Raw genomic sequence first — 20,001 nt, forward strand, 5'->3', positions numbered from 1 at the left:
TTTTTACAACTATATTAATGACTTGGATGAAAGGACTGATGATATGGTTGCTAAATTTGCTGACAACACAAAGATAGGGAGGATAGTAATGTGATGAGGACACAAGGACAAAGGGTTATGGATAGGTTATAGTGAGCAGACAAAGATCTGGAAAATGGATTATAATGTGGGAAAGTGTGAATTTGTCCATTCTGGCAGGAAATATAAAAAGAAGTATATTATCTAAATGGTGAGAGATTTCAGAGCTCCGACATACAGGATGATCTAGGGGTCCCAGTGCATGGATCACAAAAGGCCAGCATGCAGGTACAGCACATAATTAGAAAAGCATTTATAATAAGCATCTTATAATTCACTGTGAGGAGATTTGAATAGAAAAGTAGGGGAGTTATGCTTCAGTCATACAGGCACTGGTGAGAACACAGCTGGAGTACTGTGTACGGTATTGTTTAAGTTTATTTATTAGTGTCACAATAAGCTTACATTCACACTGCATTGAAGTTACTGTGAAAATCCCCTACTCGCCACACTCCGGCGCCTGTTCGGGTACACTGAGGGAGAATTTACCACGGCCAATGCACCTAACCAGCATGTCTTTCGGACTGTGGGAGGAAACCGGAGCGCCTGGAGGAAACCCACGCAGACACGGGGAGAATGTGCAGACTCCACACAGACAGTGACCCAAGCTGGGAATCGAACCCGGGTCCCTGGCGCTGTGAAGCAGCAGTGCTAACCACTGTGCCACCATGCTCTCCTTATTTAAGGATGTAAATATATTAGAAGCAGTTCAGAGAAGGCTTACCAGACTAATACCTGGATTGAGTGGGTTGCCTTATTAGGAAAGGTTGGACAAGCTAGGCTTGTATCCACTGGTGTTCAGAAGAGTAAGAGGTGAGTTGATTGAACCATGTAAGATCCTGAGTGATCATGACAGGCTGTAGGTGAAGAGGATGTTTCCTCTTTTGTTAGAATCTTCTAGAAGTGGGTCACTGTTTGAAAAATAAGGGCAGAGATGAGAAGTATTTTCTCTCAGACGGTCTCAGAAACTCTTCCTCAAAAAGCAGTATAAGCAGAGTTCTTGAATGTTTTTAAAGGAGAGCTAGATAGATTCCTGATAAGCAAGGGGGGTGACAGGTTAAGGGAGAGGGTAGGTGGAAATATGGGGTTTAGATTACAGTCAGATCAGCCATGATCTTATTGAATGGCAAAGCAAGTTTGAGGGGCTGAATAGGGACGGCATGGTAGCACAGTGGTGAGCACTGCTGCCTCACAGTGCCAGGAACCCAGGTTCAATTCCGGCCTCAGGTCACTGTCTGTGCAGAATCTGCATGTTCTCCCCGTGTCTGGGTGAGTTTCCTCCGGGTGCTTTTGTTTCCTCCCACAGTCCAAAGATGTGTGGGTTAGGTTGATTGGCCATGCTAAATTGACCCTTAGTGTCAGGGGGATTGGCAGGGTAAATGTGTGGGGTTATGGGAATAGGGCCTGGGTGGTACTGTGGTCAGTACCGGGTTCAATGGGCCATATGGCCTTCTTCTGTAACGCTGGGAATCTATGAGTGGCCTACTGCTAATCCATCTGTGTGTATTCCTCCATCTTACCCTAAATTGAAGACACAGTTTTGAAACATCATATTACAAACTTCATATCTGTAACATGAGTTATCACCGGAGTCATGATACGTATTGAGAGATACCACAACAGTAAGTCGGAGCCTTGCAGCCAGAAGCTGACGGCCTGGGCTAGGCTTGGAATTACGTCTGGTGCCTGTGGTCAACTTTCACGATTATTATCATCACCCCCTGCAGACAATTACATTAAAATAAAGTTGATGCATTTTCAAAAAAGCTCCGAGTGCGAATTTACTAAAATGTTAGCTCTTTAGTGGATTAAGCAACACTTTAATTAAGCTATAGCATTTGATAAATGGCATCTTCCAATTGTCTGGTGCAACATAATAGGCATTTATTCCCAGCAATTCAATTAAATTATGCAAAGTGCCTGGCAATGTGATGGGTTTTGTTCAATTCAAATGGCCCATTTATAACCAGTGGTGGGCTATTAGGAGGAGACCAGCTCCCAGAGTACAAGCCAAGCCTGTTAACTGGTATCTCTGGTCATGGGGAAGGTTCGGAATCTACATCCCATTCTATCCAAGTTTCTGATGATCATTTCTAACAGAAACCCGTCTGATTCTGGGTCATGCGGTGAAGCTGTTGAAACACAGAGGCACAGACATTCTGGACAGAATTTTCCCGTCCTGCCCGCCACATGACTCATAGCAGGCGGGACGCGGACCATGCAAAAGTCCGTTGACCTCAGGAGGTATCTTCCGCCTTCGAGGCAAACGCGGCCTGAACTCCCACCTAATTCCATCTGCCAGCACTTGGCCCATAGCCCTGGATGTTATGACGTGCCAAGTGCTCATCCATGTACTTTTTAAAGGATGTGAGGCAGCCTGCCTCCCTCACCCTCCCAGGCGGCAGCACATTCCAGACCGTCACCACCCTCTGGGTAAAAAAGGTTTTCCTCACATCCCCCCCCAAACCTCCTGCCCCTCACCTTGAACCTATCTCCCCTCATGACTGACCCTTCAACTAAAGAGAACAGCTGCTCCTTATCCACTCTGTCCATGTCCGTTATAATCTTGTACACCCCGATCAGGTCGCCCCCTCAGTCTTCTCTGCTCCAGAGAAGACAACCCAAGCCTACGCAACCTCCCTCATAACTTAAATGTTCCATCCCAGGCAACATCCTGCTGAATCTCCTCTGCACTCCTTCCAGTGCAGACCTCAACCCCACGTTTCTGCCTACCCCTGATAACCTTTCACCCCCTTGTTAGTTAAGAATCCATCTAGCTCTGCCTTAAACATATTCAAAGACTCTGTTTCTATCGCCTTTTGAGGAAAAGTGTTCCAGAGACTCACAGCCCTCTGAGAGAAAATAATTTTCCTCATTAAGTGGGTCTCCTCTTATTTTTAATCAGTGACCCCTAGTTCTAGATTCTCCAACAAGAGGAAACATCCTCTCCACATCCATCCTGACAATACCCCTCAGGATCTTCAAGGTTTCAATCAAGTGGGCAGGATGGTGGCACAGTGGTTAGCATTGCTGCCTCACAGCACTAGGGATCCGGGTTTGATTCCAGCCTTGGGTCGCTGTCTTTGTGGCGTTTGCACATTCTCCCCGTGTCTGCGTGGGTTTCCTCCGGCTGCTCCGGTTTTTGCCCACAGTCCAAAGATATGCAGGTTAGGTTGATTTGCCCTTTAATGTCAGGGGGATTAGCAGGGTAAATGTGCGGAGTTGCAGGAATAGGGCCTGGGTGGAGTTGCGATTGGTACAGCCTCGATGGGCCGAATGACCTCCTTCTGTACTGTAGGGATTCTATGAAGTGGCCTCTTACTCTTCTAAACTCCTCTTCTAAACTCCAGTGGATACAAACCCAACCTCTCCAATCTTTTCTCATAAGACAACCCATCCATTCCAGGTGTTGGTCGAATAAACCTCCTCTGAACTGCTTCTAACATCCTTCCTAAGACAAGGAGACCAATACTGTATGCAAAATTCCAGATGTGGATTCACCAATGCTATAGTTCTCCACTTGGTCAGACAGAGGACATGCAAAGCTCATTGAAACTGAAAGCAATACCCCTGGACTGTTGGATCAGACCCAAGAGGCTAGCAAGCAGGGAGAGCGCAGCTCATCAATGAGTGCATCCAGATACAGAGTGTGAACTTGGGAGTGTGATGAGTGAAGGGATTTTAAGGGTTAGCCGCTTTCTAAAATCTAATCTAGTTTGCAGTTGACATTTAACTACAATTTGCTGTTTAAATTTCTTTCAGCCATAGCCAGGGACGAGAAAGGTCCTTCCTGGAGAGGCAGCTACATTTAGTTAATTAGGCAGCTAGCTTGGATGGGTTTCCCTCACCAGTGGTGCTGACTCATCTCTGTAGGATTTCAGCTGGCATGAATACAGGTAGTCTTGCTGAGCACACAAGGTAAGCAAGCATGAAGATGGCAGCTCATTGCTGAGTGCAGCTGGACACAGAATGTGAGCCCGGGAATTTTGTGAGAGAGGGAATTCGGCGCACTGAGAGAGGGGGAGCTGTTCTGACCTTTTGCATAAAAGGAGTGGTCTGAGAGAGGGAGTCAGAGGCCAGCAGCAGGGCACGAGAGCATGGGAGCCGGAAGCAGTAATTTGGTGGGCTAATAGGCGTGTAGTTAGTGAACTTTAAATTTCATTTTCCTATCTAAAATGATACTAGGAAGAACTAAGTATTGCATTAAATTTACAGCTTAACTAGCTAAACCACTTGACATAACTATATGGGATGTCGCGAATGTAGCCCAATCCATCACGCAAACCAGCCTCCCATCCATTGACTCTGTCTACACTTCTCACTGCCTTGGCAAAGCAGCCAGCGTAATTAAGGACCTCATGCATCCCGGACATTCTCTCTTCCGTCGGGACAAAGAAACAAAAACCTGAGGTCACGTATCAACCGACTCAAGAACAGCTTCTTCCCTGCTGCTGCCGTCAGATTTTTGAATGGACTTACCTCGCATTAAGTTGATCTTTCTCTATACCCTAGCTATGACTGTAGCACTACATTCTGCACTCTCTCCGTTCCTTCTCTATGAACGGTATGCTTTGACGGATAGCGCGCAAGAAACAATACTTATTACTGTGTACCAATACATGTGACAATAATGAATCAAATCAAAGTAATTTCTAAACTTAGTTAGTTAAATTAAACACAGTATTCGGGGCTGGAGAGGAACTGCAGTGGGGGGGGGGGGGGGGGGGGGTGGTTCCGGTTGTCATGGTAAAGTGACATAGATCAAACTCAGAAAGATGTTCAGCTCAGGGATTGTGTGCAGCTCGGGGCTAATTTAAAATGCAAAACCACAAAGGTAATAATCTCTGGATTACAACCTGAACCAAATGCAAATTAGCATGGGGCTGTGGTGAAGCATAGATGGTTACCACTATGGGTACTTGTACATATGTTACTCTGCTTGCTGTTGGGGTTAGGGTTGGGGTGTTCTACCTGTTGGTATTGTTCTGTGGTACACTCCGGTTGGCTCCGCCTTCCTATAGGGGTATAAAAGTCACTGCACTTCCTAGTGACCCTTTAGTCTAGGATTGTATTGTTAAGCAGTATGCTCTATTCTTGTTGCTAATAAAAGCCTTTATTTCCCGAGTACGATCGAGCATCTCGAGTGAATTAATCGCGCATCAGGGGTAAATAAGATTGGGAAGTTGAACACATAGGTCAACGATTGGTGTGGGAGAAATGGGTTGCGATTCATGAGGCAGTGGTACCAGTACTGGGGAAAGTGGGAGCTGTGTCATCGAAATGGCCTCCACCTAAACTGTGCTGGGACCAGTGTTCCGACGAGTCCCAGAGTGCAATAGAAAAGGACAGCTCTGTCAATTAAGGATGATATTAATACAATAACTAATTACAACAATATTAGGCAGGAACTGAAGAATGTAGATTGGGGGCAGATATTTGAGGGCAAATCAACATCTGGCATGTGGGAGGCTTTCAAGTGTAAGTTGATAGGGATTCAGGTCCGGCACATTCCTGTAAGGATGAAGGATAAGTGTGGCAAGCTTTGGGAACCTTGGATAACGAGAGATATTCTGAGCCTAGTCAAAGAGAAAAAGGAAGCATTTGTCAAGGCTAGGAGGCTGGGAACACACGAAGCAAGTGTGGAATACTAGGAAAGTAGAAAGAAACTTAAGCAAGGAGTAAGGAGGGCCAAAAGAGGTCACGAAAAATCATTGGCCAGCAGGATTAAGGAAAATCCCAAGGCTTTCTATACATATATAAAGAGCAAGAGGGTAGCCAGGGAGAGGGTTGGCCCATTCAAGGACAAGGGAGGGAATCTATGCATGGAGCCAGAGGAAATGGGCGAGGTATTAAATGAGTACTTTGTGTCAGTATTCACCAAAGAGAAGGACTTGGTGGATGATGAGTCTGGGAAAGAGTGTGTAGATAGTTTGAGTCGTGTTGAGATCAAGAAAGAGGAGATATTGGGGTTCTTGAGAAACATTACGATATGCAAATCCCCAGGGCCTGCTGAGATATACTCCAGAATACTGAGAGAGGCAAGGGAAGAATTTGCTGGGGCCTTGAGAGAAATCTTTGTATCCTCACTGGCTACAGGGAAGGTCATGATGTGGAGATGCCGGCGTTGGACTGGGGTAAACACAGTAAGAAGTCTCACAACACCAGGTTAAAGTCCAACAGGTTTATTTGGTAGCAAATACCATAAGCTTTCGGAGCACTGCTCCTTCGTCAGATGGAGTGGAAATGTGCTCTCAAACAGTGCACAGACACAGAAATCAAGTTACCGAATACTAATTAGAATGCAAATCTCTACAGCCAGCCAGGTCTTAAAGGTACAGACAATGTGGGTGGAGGGAGCTTTCAACGCAGGTTAAAGAGATGTGTATTGTCTCCAGACAGAACAGCTAGTGAGATTCTGCAAGACCAGGGGCAAGCTGTGGGGGTTACTGATAATGTGACATAAATCCAACATCCCGGTTTAGGCCGTCCTCATGTGTGCGGAACTTGGCTATCAGTTTCTGCTCAGCGACTCTGCGCTGTCGTGTGTCATGAAGGCCGCCTTGGAGAACGCTTACCTGAAGATCCAAGGCTGAATGCCCGTGACTGCTGAAGTGCTCCCCCACAGGAAGAGAACAGTCTTGCCTGGTGATTGTCGAGCGGTGTTCATTCATCCGTTGTCGTAGCGTCTGCATGGTTTCCCCAATGTACCATGCCTCGGGACATCCTTTCTTGCCCCTCAATTTAAGGCATACAGGGAAGGTCCCAGAGGATTGGAGAATAGCCAATGTTGTTCCTTTGTTTAAGAAGGGTAGCAAGAATAATCCAGGTAATTACAGGCTAGTGAGCCTTACATCAGTGGTAGGGAAATTATTGGAGAGGATTCTTCAAGACAGGATTTACTCCCTCTTGGAAATAAGTGGACATATTAGCGAGAGGCAACATGGTTTTGTAAAGGGGAGGTCGTGTCTCACTAACTTGATCGAGGTTTTCGAGGAAATGACGAAGATGATTGATGAGGGTAGGGCAGTGGATGTTGTCTTCATGGACTTCGGTAAGGCCTTTGACAAGGTCCCTCATGGCAGACTGGGTAGAAGGTGAAGTCGCATGGGATCAGAGGTGAGCTGGCAAGGCGGATACAGAACTGGCTCGGTCATAGAAAACAGAGGGTAGCAGTGGAAGGGTGCATTTCTGAATAGAGGGCTGTGACAAGTGGCGTTTCTCAGGGATCAGTGCTGGGACCTTTGCTGTTTGTAATATATATAAATGATTTGGAGGAAAATGTAACTGGTTTGATTAGTAAGTTTGCGGATGACACAAAGGTTGGTAGATATGCGGATAGCGATGAGGACCATCAGAGGATACAGCAGGATATAGATCGGTTGGAGACTTGGGCGGAGAGATGACAGATGGAGTTTAATCTGGACGAATGTGAGGTAATGCATTTTGGAAGGTCTAATACAGATAGGAAATATACAGTAAATGGCAGAACCCTTGATAGGCAGAGGGATCTGGGTGTACAGGTACACAGGTCACTGAAAGTAGTAACGCAAGTGGAGAAGCTAGTCAAGAAGGCATACGACATGCTTGCCTTCATCGGCCAGCGCATTGAGTTTAAAAATTGGCAAGTTATGTTGCAGCTTTATAGAACCTTAGTTAGGCCGCACTTGGAAGATAGTGTTCAATTCTGGTCGCCACACTACCAGAAAAATATGGAGGTTTTGGAGAGGGTACAGAAAAGATTTACCAGGATGTTGCCTGGTGTGGAGGACATTAGCTATGAGGAGAGGTTGGAGAAACTTGGTTTGTTCTCACTGGAACGACGGAGGTTGAGGGGCGATCTGATAGAAGTCCACAAGATTATGAGAGGCATGGACAGAGTGGATAGTCAGAAGATTTTTCCCCAGGGTTGAAGAGTCAATTACTAGGGGGCATAGGTTTAAGGTGTGAGGGGCAAGATTTAAAGGAGATGTACAAGGCAAGTTTTTTACACAGAGGATGGTGGGTGCCTAGAACTTGCTGCCAGGGAAGGTAGTGGAAGCAGATACGATAGTGAGTTTTAAGGGGCGTCTGGACAAATACATGAATAGGATGGGAATAGAGGGATATGGTCCCCGGAAGGGTAGGGGGTTTTAGTTCAGTTGGGCAGCATGGTCAGTGCAGGCTTGGAGGGCCGAAGGGCCAGTTCCTGTGCTGTAATTTTCTTTGTTCTTTGACTGTGAGGCAGGACAGAGTTAAGATGAGCTGCTGGTTTCAGAGTATCGTAGTTACAGCTGTTTATTTAATGTTTAACCCTGGGGAAATTGAAAATTGCGGCTTTTTATTGCTTCTCATTTCCATGTAAGTATCCCCCTCCCCCCAGTCCAGGTCAGTAGGTGTTCTCGTGCATGAGTCACAAAATAGTGTGCAGGTAGAGCGAGTAATTAAGAGGGATAATAGAATGCTATCCTTTACTGCGAAAGGAATCGAACATAAAAGTAAGGATGTTCTGTTTCAGTTACACAGGGCAAGGTTGAGGCCACATCTCTAATACTGTGTGCAGTTTTGGTCTCCGTATTAAGGAAGGATGTAAATGCATTGGAGGTGGTTCAGTGTAGGTTTATTCGATTGATATCTGGAATGAATGGGTTGTCTTATGAGAAAAGGTCAGACAGGCTGGGCTTGTTTCCACTGGAGTTCAGAAGAGTGAGGGATGACTTGATTGAAGTATGGAAGATCTTGAATGGTCTCCACAAGGTGAACGTAGAAAGAATGTTTCCTCTTGTGGGTAACTCCACTGGGTTTGATTCCCGGCTTGGGTCACTGTGCGGAATCTGCACGTTCTCCCCTTGTCTGCGTGGGTTTCCTCTGGGTGCCCTGGTTTCCTCCCACAGTCTTGAAGGTGTGCTGGTTAGGTGCATTGAGCCAAACAGGCGCCAGAATGTGACGATTAGGGAAATTTCACAGTAACTTCATTGCAGTGTTAATGTCAGCCTTACTTGTGACTAATAAATAAGTTTTAACTCCAGAATGATGGGGGGGGGTGGAACTGTTTTAAAATTAGGGGTCACCCTTTTAGGCTGGCGAAGGGGAGAATTTTTTTCTCTCGAGGTTTGTGCGACTTTGGAACTCTCTGCCTCCTGGTGAAGGCAGGGCCATTGAATATTTTTAAGGCGGAGGTAGATAGATTCTTGTTTTGGAATCATAGAATAGTGCAGAAGGAGGCCATTCAGCCCATTGAAACTAGGCCGACGATAATCCCACCCAGACCCTATCCCCATAACCCCACATATTTACTCTGCTAAGCCCCCTGACACTAAGGGTCAATTTAGCATGGCCAATCAACCTAACCTGCACATCTTTGGACTGGTGGAGCACCCGGAGGAAACCCACGCAGACACGGGGAGAATGTGCAAACTCCGCACAGACAATGACCCCAAGCTGGGAATCAAACTTGGCACCCTGGCGTTGTGAGGCAGCAGTGCTAACCACTGTGCCACCGTGCCGCCCGCTAAGCAAGGGAATCAAAGGTTATCGGGGGTAAATGGGAATTAGAAACACAAACAGATAAGCCCATGATTTTACTGAGTGGCAGAGCAGGCTGGGAATGGCCGACTGCTGCTCCTACTTCAAGCCTTTGTCCGTACATATGTTTATCTTCCTCAGCCAACACCATGTACTTGTGTGGCCTTTGAGCCCCCTACACTCTCTGGATTGAGGGAGGAGAGATTTGAGCCAAACCCATGGAGCAGAGCTTTAAATAAAGCCAGCAGCAGGGCTGAACATGTTGAAAATGCAGTGACGTAGACAAAGACAGTACTTTGTGTTCTGTCCGGTTAAGAAATAACTCTGGTTAGACATTGTATCCTCAAGTACGGCTGGAGCCTGTTTCCACACAGCACAGAACAGACTCTTCCAATATTATCAGCTGCCAAGTGGAAAAACAACTCAATGTTAATTATTCCACTGAATCATTCTGTTTCAAACCAGAATCTGTAACAAAAGGCCAACCAACTATTTAATCCCTCGGCTCATCCTTCCACTTTCAGTTTGGTTCACACTCAACAAATCTCTGATTTACTTTACATCAAAGTGAAAGTTTTATAGGAGAATATATCGCACTGCGTGTTTGTTACTTACTGAATTGCGCTGTCTGTTTATCAGAGTGTTTGATTTAATTTATCAATACATTAATGTCAGGTTAGAAACTTCTCTTTCGTGGGTTTTTTCTCCAACTGCCCTGCAGCTCTGAAGCTGCCAGGGTGTTCAGTGAGTTCTGACGGTTCAGGTCATTTTCCTGAACTTCAGGCTTGTTCATTCATGCTGGGGAGACTTGTCTTCCAGGAAGTGATGCATGCGTCAATTTCACAGCCCCATTCATCAGGGGGCACTCTGCAACACAGAGAAAGCTGCACACAGGCAAGATTCACACACACCCCGTGTGCACACACACACACACAAAACGCCACATACATACACATCGTCGTATACACACACACACTGAAACACACATGCACACAAAATGTCACATACGTTCATACACACACACACAAAATGTCACATGCATACATACACATCGTCATACACACACACACAAACATACACATCATCACACACACAAACACACAAAACGTCACATACATACATACACATCGTCATACACACACACACAGAAACACACACGCACACAAAACATCACATACATACATACACATCATCATACACACACACACAAAATGTCACATGCATACATACACATATACACACACGTCACATACATTCACACACACACACAAACGCACACACACAGTCACATACATACATACCCACCATCACATGCATACACACGCAATCACATACATACAGTGACACATACATGCCATCACATATATACACAGTGTCACACACTGTCACATACATACACAGAGTGACACACACACACTACCACATATATACACACAGACACTCATACACAGAGTAACTGCACAGAGAGGAAATTCACACACAGACGGGGGGCCCAGACTGGTGACACCTTGCTGCCCCCCCACCTCCCCCTCCTTTAAAACGGGGTCAAGTGGGGAAGATGGTGGTGGGCTGGCCACACACTTTACTTTATTTGGGTCACATGCTGGTATGGAATGGTGATGGGTGTGAACCTCACTTCCCAGTAACTGCGACAGGCGATATTCACACACTCTGAGCACAGGAACCCCCCCTGCCTACAGTACGTGGCTACACCAATGAACCCCACGACAACCTTTCTTCACTGGCCGCTGTGTCTCTATATCACCACCTTGTGCCTCTTGAAAGCTCTCCCTCCCTCTCCAGAAGGCGGGCGGACCGCAGATGGGAATCCGAGTCGGAATACAGTGATCCCAGTTCCAGCTGGGTTGAGATCCGCTCAGACAGCACTGAGTCGCTCTGGCTCAGTGTCACACCATAAAATACCTCGACACACACACACACACACACATCCAGAATGTGCTTTTTAAAGACACATGCTGCTTTGGTCGTCCAATTCTGATTTTAAAAAAACCTGCCCTTATACAGTCCCTTTGGCAACCTCACAACATCCCGACACCACTGAAGTACGCAGTCACTGGTGTGGTAGAGGGAGTCCTCCAGCCATTTTGCACACAGCACAAACAGCAATGAGATGAATAACCTAATTTTTATCGGTGTTGTTTAAGGGATAAGTATTGGCCAGGGCATTCAGCCTCACTCCTAGAATCATACAATCCATATAGTGCAGAAGGAGGCCATTCGGCCCATCGAGCCTGCACTGACAGCAATCCCACCCAAGCCCTATCCCTGTAACACCACTAATTTACCCTGCTAATCCCCCTGACACAAAGGGGCAATTCAGCATGGCCAATCCATCCAACCTACACATTTTTGGAGTGTGAGACGCGGGGAGAATGTGCAAACTCTGCACAGTCACCCAGTCAATTGAGCCCGGATCCCTGGTGCTATGAGGCAGCAGTGCTAACCATTGTGCCACCCGAATTCATATTTACAAAATCATGAGGGGCATAAAAAATTGTGATAATTTTTCCAAACGGAAGTTTCCTGCTGATTACGGGTTATAAATCGTTGGATGTGGCTGAGGGCTGTGTTGACTGGTCGATTGGTTGTCAAAAATCATCCAATCAGTTTACAAAGAGTCTGTTCGTTGGCCAGAAGGAGGCGGGGCACCATGAGGACTGACATTCCGGGCAACCAATGGCGGGAGCGTAGGGGCGGGGTTGTTGGGAACCCCATGGTTCCCAACCACAGTGGGAAAGTCATGTGATGGCAACCCCAGAAATATGTACCCCCGGAGGTGGCAACTCTAAGGACAAGTGCAAGGGAGTTAAAATAAGCCTTTTTTGTGCGGAGACTGATTTTGAAATGGTTTTTTGGTTACGTTTGGATAGGATTCATGGGTTTCACTTATTTCCGTTGTTGGAGATGAATTGGGAAACTGAGTGTGTTGCCTTTTAAGATGTGGTCATTGGAAAATGATGCTCACAGCTTCATGTTAATTAGATTTCCCCCAGCACTGCACAATACTTTCCAAGTCATTGTCCTAAGGTGGGAAGTTACTGCGTTTGAAGATTTGCTGCGGGTGCTTGAGTGAAGACAGTTATGGTTCGATGGGAAGTGCTCTCTCTCTCTCTGAGTCACAAGTTCACCGGTTCAAACTTCACTCAAGAGACTTGAGGATTAAACCGCAGCCGATATTGCTGGTGCCAGCAAGGAGGGAGTGCTGCATTGCCAGAGGTGCTATTTTTCAGTGAAGACATGAAACCAAGGTCGTGTCAGTCCTCTCTGGTGGATCTGAAAGATCCCTCGATGCTATTTTGAGGAGGGTGGCACGGTGGCACTGTGGTTAGCACTGCTACCAGGGACCCAGGTTCAATCCCGGCCTCGGGTCACTGTCTGTGTGGAGTCTGCGCGTTCTCCCCGTCTCGGCGTGGGTTTCCTCCTGTTGCTCCGGTTACCTCCCACAGTCCGAAAGGTGTGCTGGTTAGGTAGATTGGCCATGCTAAATTGCCCCTTAGTGTCCCAAGATGTGTAGGTTAAATGGATTAGCCGTGGTAAATATGTGGGGTTACAGGGTTAGGGCCTGGGTAAGATGCTGTCTCAGAGAGACGGTGCAAACTAGATGGGCTGAATGTCCTTCTTCTGCACTGTAGGGATTCTATGAATCATGGGCCACTATTTGAAGCTTATCAGGGTGTTCTCCCCAGTGTCCAGTATTGATCCTTCAATTAGCACAAGGACAGATAATTTGAGCTGGAATTCTCCGACCTTGCCCGCAGCTGGGATTCTCTGTTCCTGCTGCAGTAAATGGAGATTTGACTGAGCGCCAAATTCCCCATTCTCGCTGGCAGCGGTAACGGGGCGTGAATGGCCGGAGAATTCCGATCCTGGTCATTGTCAAATTGCTGTTTGTGGGAGCTTGCTGTGAACGAATTGGCTGCTGCACTTCCTACATTCCAACACCTCAGAAGTGTTCAAAACTGGCTGCAAAGCACTTTGGGACACCCTGTAGGTTGTGAAAGACATTACATAAATGCAAACTCTACCTTCCTTTCTAATCTGGCGTTTACGGAATGGGAATTTGCCTCCAATTGGGTACATCTTTGGGGCCGACGAAACCACAGGGCTCAGGAAGCCTGGGCTGTTTATAGGATGCTGGCATAGCCTGTATCGCGGGCGACATGGTGGTGCAGTGGTTAGCACTGCTGCCTCACAGCGCCAGGGACCCGGGTTCAATACCGGCCTCGGGTCACTGTCTATGTGGAGTTGGCACATTCTCCCCGTGTCTGCCTGGGTTTCCTCCGGGTGCTCCGGTTTCCCCTCACACTCCAAAGATGTGCATGTTAGGTGGATCGGCCGTGCTAAATTACCCCTTAGTGTCCCGACATGTGTAGGTTAGGGGGGGATTAGCAGGGTAAATATGTGGAGTTACGGGGGTAAGGTCTGGGTAGGATGCTCTGTCGGAGAGTCGGTGCGGACATGATGGGCCGAATGGTATCCGTCTGTATTGTAGGGATCCTATGTGTCTATGATACCCGCCACCTCTGAAACCCCATCACACACACACACAGATGATCAGGACCCTGCCTTGTTAATCACATTAAGCCTGGGATCTCAATGTAAACACTCCTCTCTAAGAGGAAGCTTCCAAGCACACAATGAAGGCTTTCGGAGTCAATGCTTGTCGAAATTTACCAAGAGTCCCCTGTGTTTTGTGCGTTAGGAAATTATATATTTGGATTCTGCAAGGAAAGACTCAATTCAATTAATCTGACGGAAACCTATGATTTTCTCACTGACATGTCTTGGGCCACATTCATTAGATTAAGAATTAAAGGAGCAATTACCATAGCCATGACGATTTGCAATTACTGATGCTCCTGTTGCGACTGTGACATTTGGCCCACTATTACTGTACAGGAGGGAGCCTGGCTGCTTTGAATGCTGATGGCAGGGCTATGAATATTCAGAATAATATTCTCTGATAATGGATCTAATTTTCTTAGCTGGGAGAAGGGTGTTCTCCTCCCCTCTATAATTAGATACTGTGTGAGTCTCCTGCGCAGCGCAGGCTTGTTCTCCTTCTCCGGCTTCTCATTGTACGCCGAGATTTCTCAACATGTCAGACAGTCGCTGTCAATTACTGGAGTGCCCAGCTGCTAGGCAGCCCCTAGGCCACCTGCGTTTGTTCACTAGGCCCCTGGCCTGGTGCCAACAGTGGCTCAGCTCCATTTTAAAGTCAGTGGGAGTGCATCCCCGCCACAGGGACCCGAGCGCCAAATCTGATCGAACACCCCGATTTGATTTGATTTGATTTATTATTGTTGCATGTATTGGTATAAAGTATTGTTTCTTGTGCGCCATACATATAATGATGCCGGCATTGGACTGGGGTGGGCACAGTAAGAAATCTCACACCTCCAGGTTAAAGTCCAACAGGTTTATTTGGTATCGCGAGCTTTCGGAGTGCTGCTCCTTCATCAGGCGAGTGGAGAGTTGGGACTGTACCTGTAAAGACTTGATTGCCAGGTGCGGGCAAGGAAATGGCAGATGGAGTTCAATCCTGATAAATGCGAAGTGATGCATTTTGGTGGGAATAATGTAGGGAGGAGCTACACGATAAATGGAAGAACCATAAAGGGTGTAGAGACGCAGAGGGACCTGGGTGTGCAAGTCCACAGATCTTTGAAGGTGACGTCACAGGTGGAGAAGGTGGTGAAGAAGGCATATGGCATGCTTGCCTTTATAGGACGGGGCATAGAGTATAAGAGTTGGGGTCTGATGTTGCAGATGTATAGAACGTTGGTTCGGCCGCATTTGGAATACTGCGTCCAGTTCTGGTCGCCACACTACCAGAAGGACGTGGAGGCTTTGGAGAGAGTACAGAGGAGGTTTACCAGGATGTTGCCTGGTATGGAGGGGCTTGGTTATGAGGAGAGATTGGGGAAACTGGGGTTGTTCTCCTTGGAAAGACGGAGGATGAGGGGAGACTTAATAGAGGTGTATAAAATTATGAAAGGCATAGATAGGGTGAACGGTGGGAAGCTTTTCCCCGGGTCGGTGGTGACGTTCACGAGGGGTCATAGGTTCAAGGTGAAGAGGGGGAGGTTTAACACAGATATCAGAAGGACATATTTCACACAGAGGGTCGTGGGGGCCTGGAATGTGTTGCCGGGCAAGGTGGTGGAGGCGGACACACTGGGAATGTTTAAGACTTATCTAGACAGCTATATGAACGGAGTGGGAATGGAGGGATACAAAAGAGTGGTCTAGTTTGGACCAGGGAGCGGCGCGGGCTAATTGTTCCTTGTTTCTCGTCTTGCTGGTGCCAGTACAGAGCGAGACTGCGGATAGTTGGGAACCTGTCTCGGGGGCAGAGAATTCAGATGGTGTTCGTGGAAGTGGAAATGACTAGGGTTGGGAAGCATTTTCCGATCAGGGCCATTGTGATCTCCTGGACTCGTTTCGATCGCCTCAGGGGGTCGGAGAGGAATTTCCCAGATTTTTTTTCCCCATATTGGCCCTGGGGTTTTTCACTCTGGGTTTTCGCCTCTCCCTGGAGATCACATGGTCTGGAATGGGGGGGTGGGGGTGAGTTAATAGGTTGTAATGAACAAAGCATCGTAGCTGTGAGGGACAGCTCGGTGGATAGGATATTAGGATGTAGATAGGCTGGTAAATTGGGCGGGGATCCTGGATTCAGGATTCAATCCTGGACCGGGGAGCGGCGCGGGCTTGGAGGGCCGAAGGGCCTGTTCCTGTGCTGTATTGTTCTTTGTTCTTTGTTTGTTCTTGCCTGTAAAGACTCGCTTTCCAACTATTATCTTGCAATTGAGTCTTTGTCTATATATATCGTGCTTGTCAGCTCAACTCTCCTGTGTCTGCGTGGGTTTCCTCCGGGTGCTCCAGTTTCCTCCCAAAAGACCTGCTGGTTAGGGTGCATTGGCCATGCTAAATTCTCCCTCAGTGTTACCCAAATAGGCGCCGGAGTGTGGCGACTAGGGGATTTTCATAGTAACTTCATTGCAGTGTTAATGTAAGCCTACTTGTGACACTAATAAATAAACTTAAACATGTTAACTGAACAACTTAAACTCCAGGTCTACAGCAACGTTGACTCTGGACTGGGAAAGGGCTTTGCGAAGCAATCGGTTGTATTCAGAAAGGTGGCGCACTACCCGAGGGAGGTTAGAGATGGGTATGAAATGGTGGCCTTGCCACTGATGTCCACATGCCGTGAATGAAAACAACTCCTAAACCTGGTCTTCTTTTCCAGGCAAACCAGGGAGCAGGTGACACCTCCCGATTTCTTCTATTTCTCTGATTACGAGCGGCACAACTCCGAGATTGCTGCTTTCCACCTGGACAGGTAAGGTTTGCCAGTCAAAGAAAGGATGTTTTAGATTGCTCCCGCACTCCCATTCTGGTCTAACCTTCTGGCTTTCCCACCCCCACCTCAAAGAATCTTGGATTTCCGGCGTGTTCCGCCCGTGGCCGGAAGGCTGGTCAACATGACGAGAGAAATCAGAGACGTGACCCGCGACAAAAAACTCTGGAGGACGTTCTTCATCTCGCCGGGTAAGGAAGCTGATTTAACGGGGTCCGCGCGCCCGCCTCAGGCTTCCACCTTTCGGCAGCAAAGGGAGGGGGCGATCGATGGGTTAACCCTTGGCAGGGGTCAAGGAGGGGTCAAGTGGGGCGGGGCGGTGTTGCTCACAGGGGGTCACATGGTGTGCAACGTCAATACCTTAACTGGCCCGTGGGTTCAGAACCCAGAAAGCTGAGCGCGCAATCCAGACAAACTCTGCAAAGAACTCTCTTCAGCTGTGACCTTCCCATTGGGGTGGCAAAATTAACCCCTTCAGAGGGGCCAGAGGTTGGACGGGTGGGGGAAACGGTGGGGGAGGGGAGGGATTCTCCTGAGATTCAGATGGCGGTGCATTGCAGGGTCAACATGAAGAGAGCTTTATTCTGTAAATAGCCTCACAGGCGGGCATCGGGGAGTGGGGATGGAGGTGCCATTGTTAGTGTTTTGCCCCCCGGGTACAAAGGCACAACTGCCTTGCAGGGTGCCATGGCCACTGAAAATGAGATCCTCGAACATTTGCTGCCACTCAGGGTTATTTGGAAGTGTTTATAGAGATCAAGCCCTTTGCTCAGACAGTAGGGATGGTGGCCACAGGAGAGTACGGTAGCTCAGAGCTCTGGCTTCAAGGTAAGAGTGAAGAGACCACCTGCTTGAGAATCGCCTTATGGCCATTCTGTCCTGTCCTGCACACCCCCCAGAAACTGAATCATTGAATCATAGAATCCCTCCAGTGCAGAAGGAGGCCATTTGGCCCATCGAGTCTGCACCAACTCTTCGACAGAGCATCCTATCCAAGTCCTATGTCCGTAACCCTACATATTTATCCTGCTAATCCCCCTAACCCACACACTCTGGCGTACGTAGGGCCAATTTTGCATTGCCAATCCACATAACCTGCACATCTTGAGATACTAAGGGGCAATTTAGCATGGCCAACCCACCTAACCTGCACATCATTGGAGTGTGGGAGGAAACCAGAGCGCCCAGAAGAAACCCACGCAGACACAGGCAGAATGTGCAAACTCCACACGGACAGTCACCCAAGGCTGGAATTGAACCCGGGTCCCTGGCAATGTGAGACAGCCATGCTGACCACTGTGCCACCATGTCGTCCAAATCCGACAAATTGCAGAGCCAATGCCCCAGACCACTGCAATGCACTTGAACCAGGCAACTTGCATCAAGTGCCAATTGCCCATGGGGTGGTGGTTGTGGTGAGGGGGGGTCTGGGACTCACTCCCCAAAAGAGAGGAATAAAGACAGAAACCCTCGCTGCCTTGAAGGACTGTTTGCACATTCTCTTGAAGTACTGTAACTGAAAGAGCTGGGAGAGTGGGATCAGGCTGGGTAGCTCTCTACTGTAAGAAGTTTAACAACACCAGGTTAAAGTCCAACAGGTTTATTTGGTAGCAAAAGCCACACAAGCTTTCGGAGGCAAGACTGTTCTCTTCCTGTTGGGGAGCACTTCAGCGGTCACGGGCATTCGGCCTCTGATATTCGGGTAAGCGTTCTCCAAGGCGGCCTTCGCGACACATGACAGCGCAGAGTCGCTGAGCAGAAACTGATAGCCAAGTTCCGCACACACGAGGACGGCCTCAACCGGGATATTGGGTTCATGTCACACTATTTGTAACGCCCACTGTTGCCTGGACCTGCAGAGTTTCACTGGCTGTCTTGTCTGGAGACAATACACATCTTTTTAGCCTGTCTTGATGCTCTCTCCACTCACGTTGTTTTGTTTCTTAAAGACTTGATTAGCTGTAAGTATTCGCATTCCAACCATTATTCATGTAAATTGAGTCTGTGTCTTTATATGCCCTGTTTGTGAACAGAATTCCCACTCACCTGAAGAAGGGGCTTGGAGCTCCGAAAGCTTGTGTGGCTTTTGCTACCAAATAAACCTGTTGGACTTTAACCTGGTGTTGTTAAACTTCTTACTGTGTTTACCCCAGTCCAACGTCGGCATCTCCACATCATAGCTCTCTACTGGCCAGGAAGGGCCGAATGGAGTCCTTCCGTGCGGTAAATGTTTCTCTGCCCTGTGACCTGTTGACGCTGACTGTGTTTGTACGCCTCTGTTTCCTCAACCAGCCAACAACGTGTGCTTCTACGGGGAGTGTTCCTATTACTGCTCCACTGAGCATGCTCTGTGCGGGAAGCCTGATCAGATTGAGGGCTCGCTGGCTGCTTTTCTACCAGACCTGGCGATAGCCAAAAGGAAAACCTGGAGGAATCCATGGCGACGGTCATACCATAAACGCAAGAGAGCTGAGTAAGTTCAAGTAAGGGTGGATTCTTAAAGGGACAGAGGCGCTGTAAAGATCAGCATAAGTTTGAGTTAGTTTGTTAAAGGGGCAGCTTCTCTTTAAGGTTCCATGCTAACAGTGGCTTGTTAAAGGGACAGTGGTTCTTTGAAGAATCATAGAAAGAGTGTTGTAGGTTCACATATGACTTGATTTGGTGAAGTAGAGATAGCAATTGGATTGACAGTTTCATCGCCCTCTTCCCCAGTTCATCCCACCAAAAGCCAGGAAATTCATAGAATCCTGATAGTGCTGAAGGAGGCCATTTGGCCCATCGAGTCTGCACTGTCTCTTACCTATACTTACCCCGTAACCCCAAGTCTTTACCCCCGAAACCCCCTAATCTATATATCTTGGGACACTAAGGGGCAATTCAACATAGGTAATTCACCTAACCTGCACATCTTTGGGTTGTGTTAGGAAACTGGAGCACCCGGAGGAATCCCATGCAGATAAAGGAACATAGGAATTAAGAACAGAAGTCGGCAAATTCAGCCCTTTGAGCCTGCTCCGCCATTCAATCAGATCATG

General features: G+C 47.6%; 1 protein-coding gene across 1 annotated transcript in view; it reads left to right on the top strand.

Moving 5' to 3' along the window:
* Positions 1 to 20,001, top strand: part of LOC144510784 (extracellular serine/threonine protein kinase FAM20C-like) — a 107,237-nt gene that overhangs the window by 75,341 nt on the left and 11,895 nt on the right. Inside the window, exons 4-6 of the mRNA XM_078240664.1 lie at positions 16,856 to 16,948; positions 17,042 to 17,157; positions 19,259 to 19,439. Of these exons, the coding sequence (XP_078096790.1) occupies positions 16,856 to 16,948; positions 17,042 to 17,157; positions 19,259 to 19,439 (390 nt within the window). The remainder of the gene's footprint in view (positions 1 to 16,855; positions 16,949 to 17,041; positions 17,158 to 19,258; positions 19,440 to 20,001) is intronic.

Source organism: Mustelus asterias, chromosome 23, assembly GCF_964213995.1.
Source record: "Mustelus asterias chromosome 23, sMusAst1.hap1.1, whole genome shotgun sequence".
In the NCBI taxonomy this organism is placed as follows: domain Eukaryota; kingdom Metazoa; phylum Chordata; class Chondrichthyes; order Carcharhiniformes; family Triakidae; genus Mustelus; species Mustelus asterias.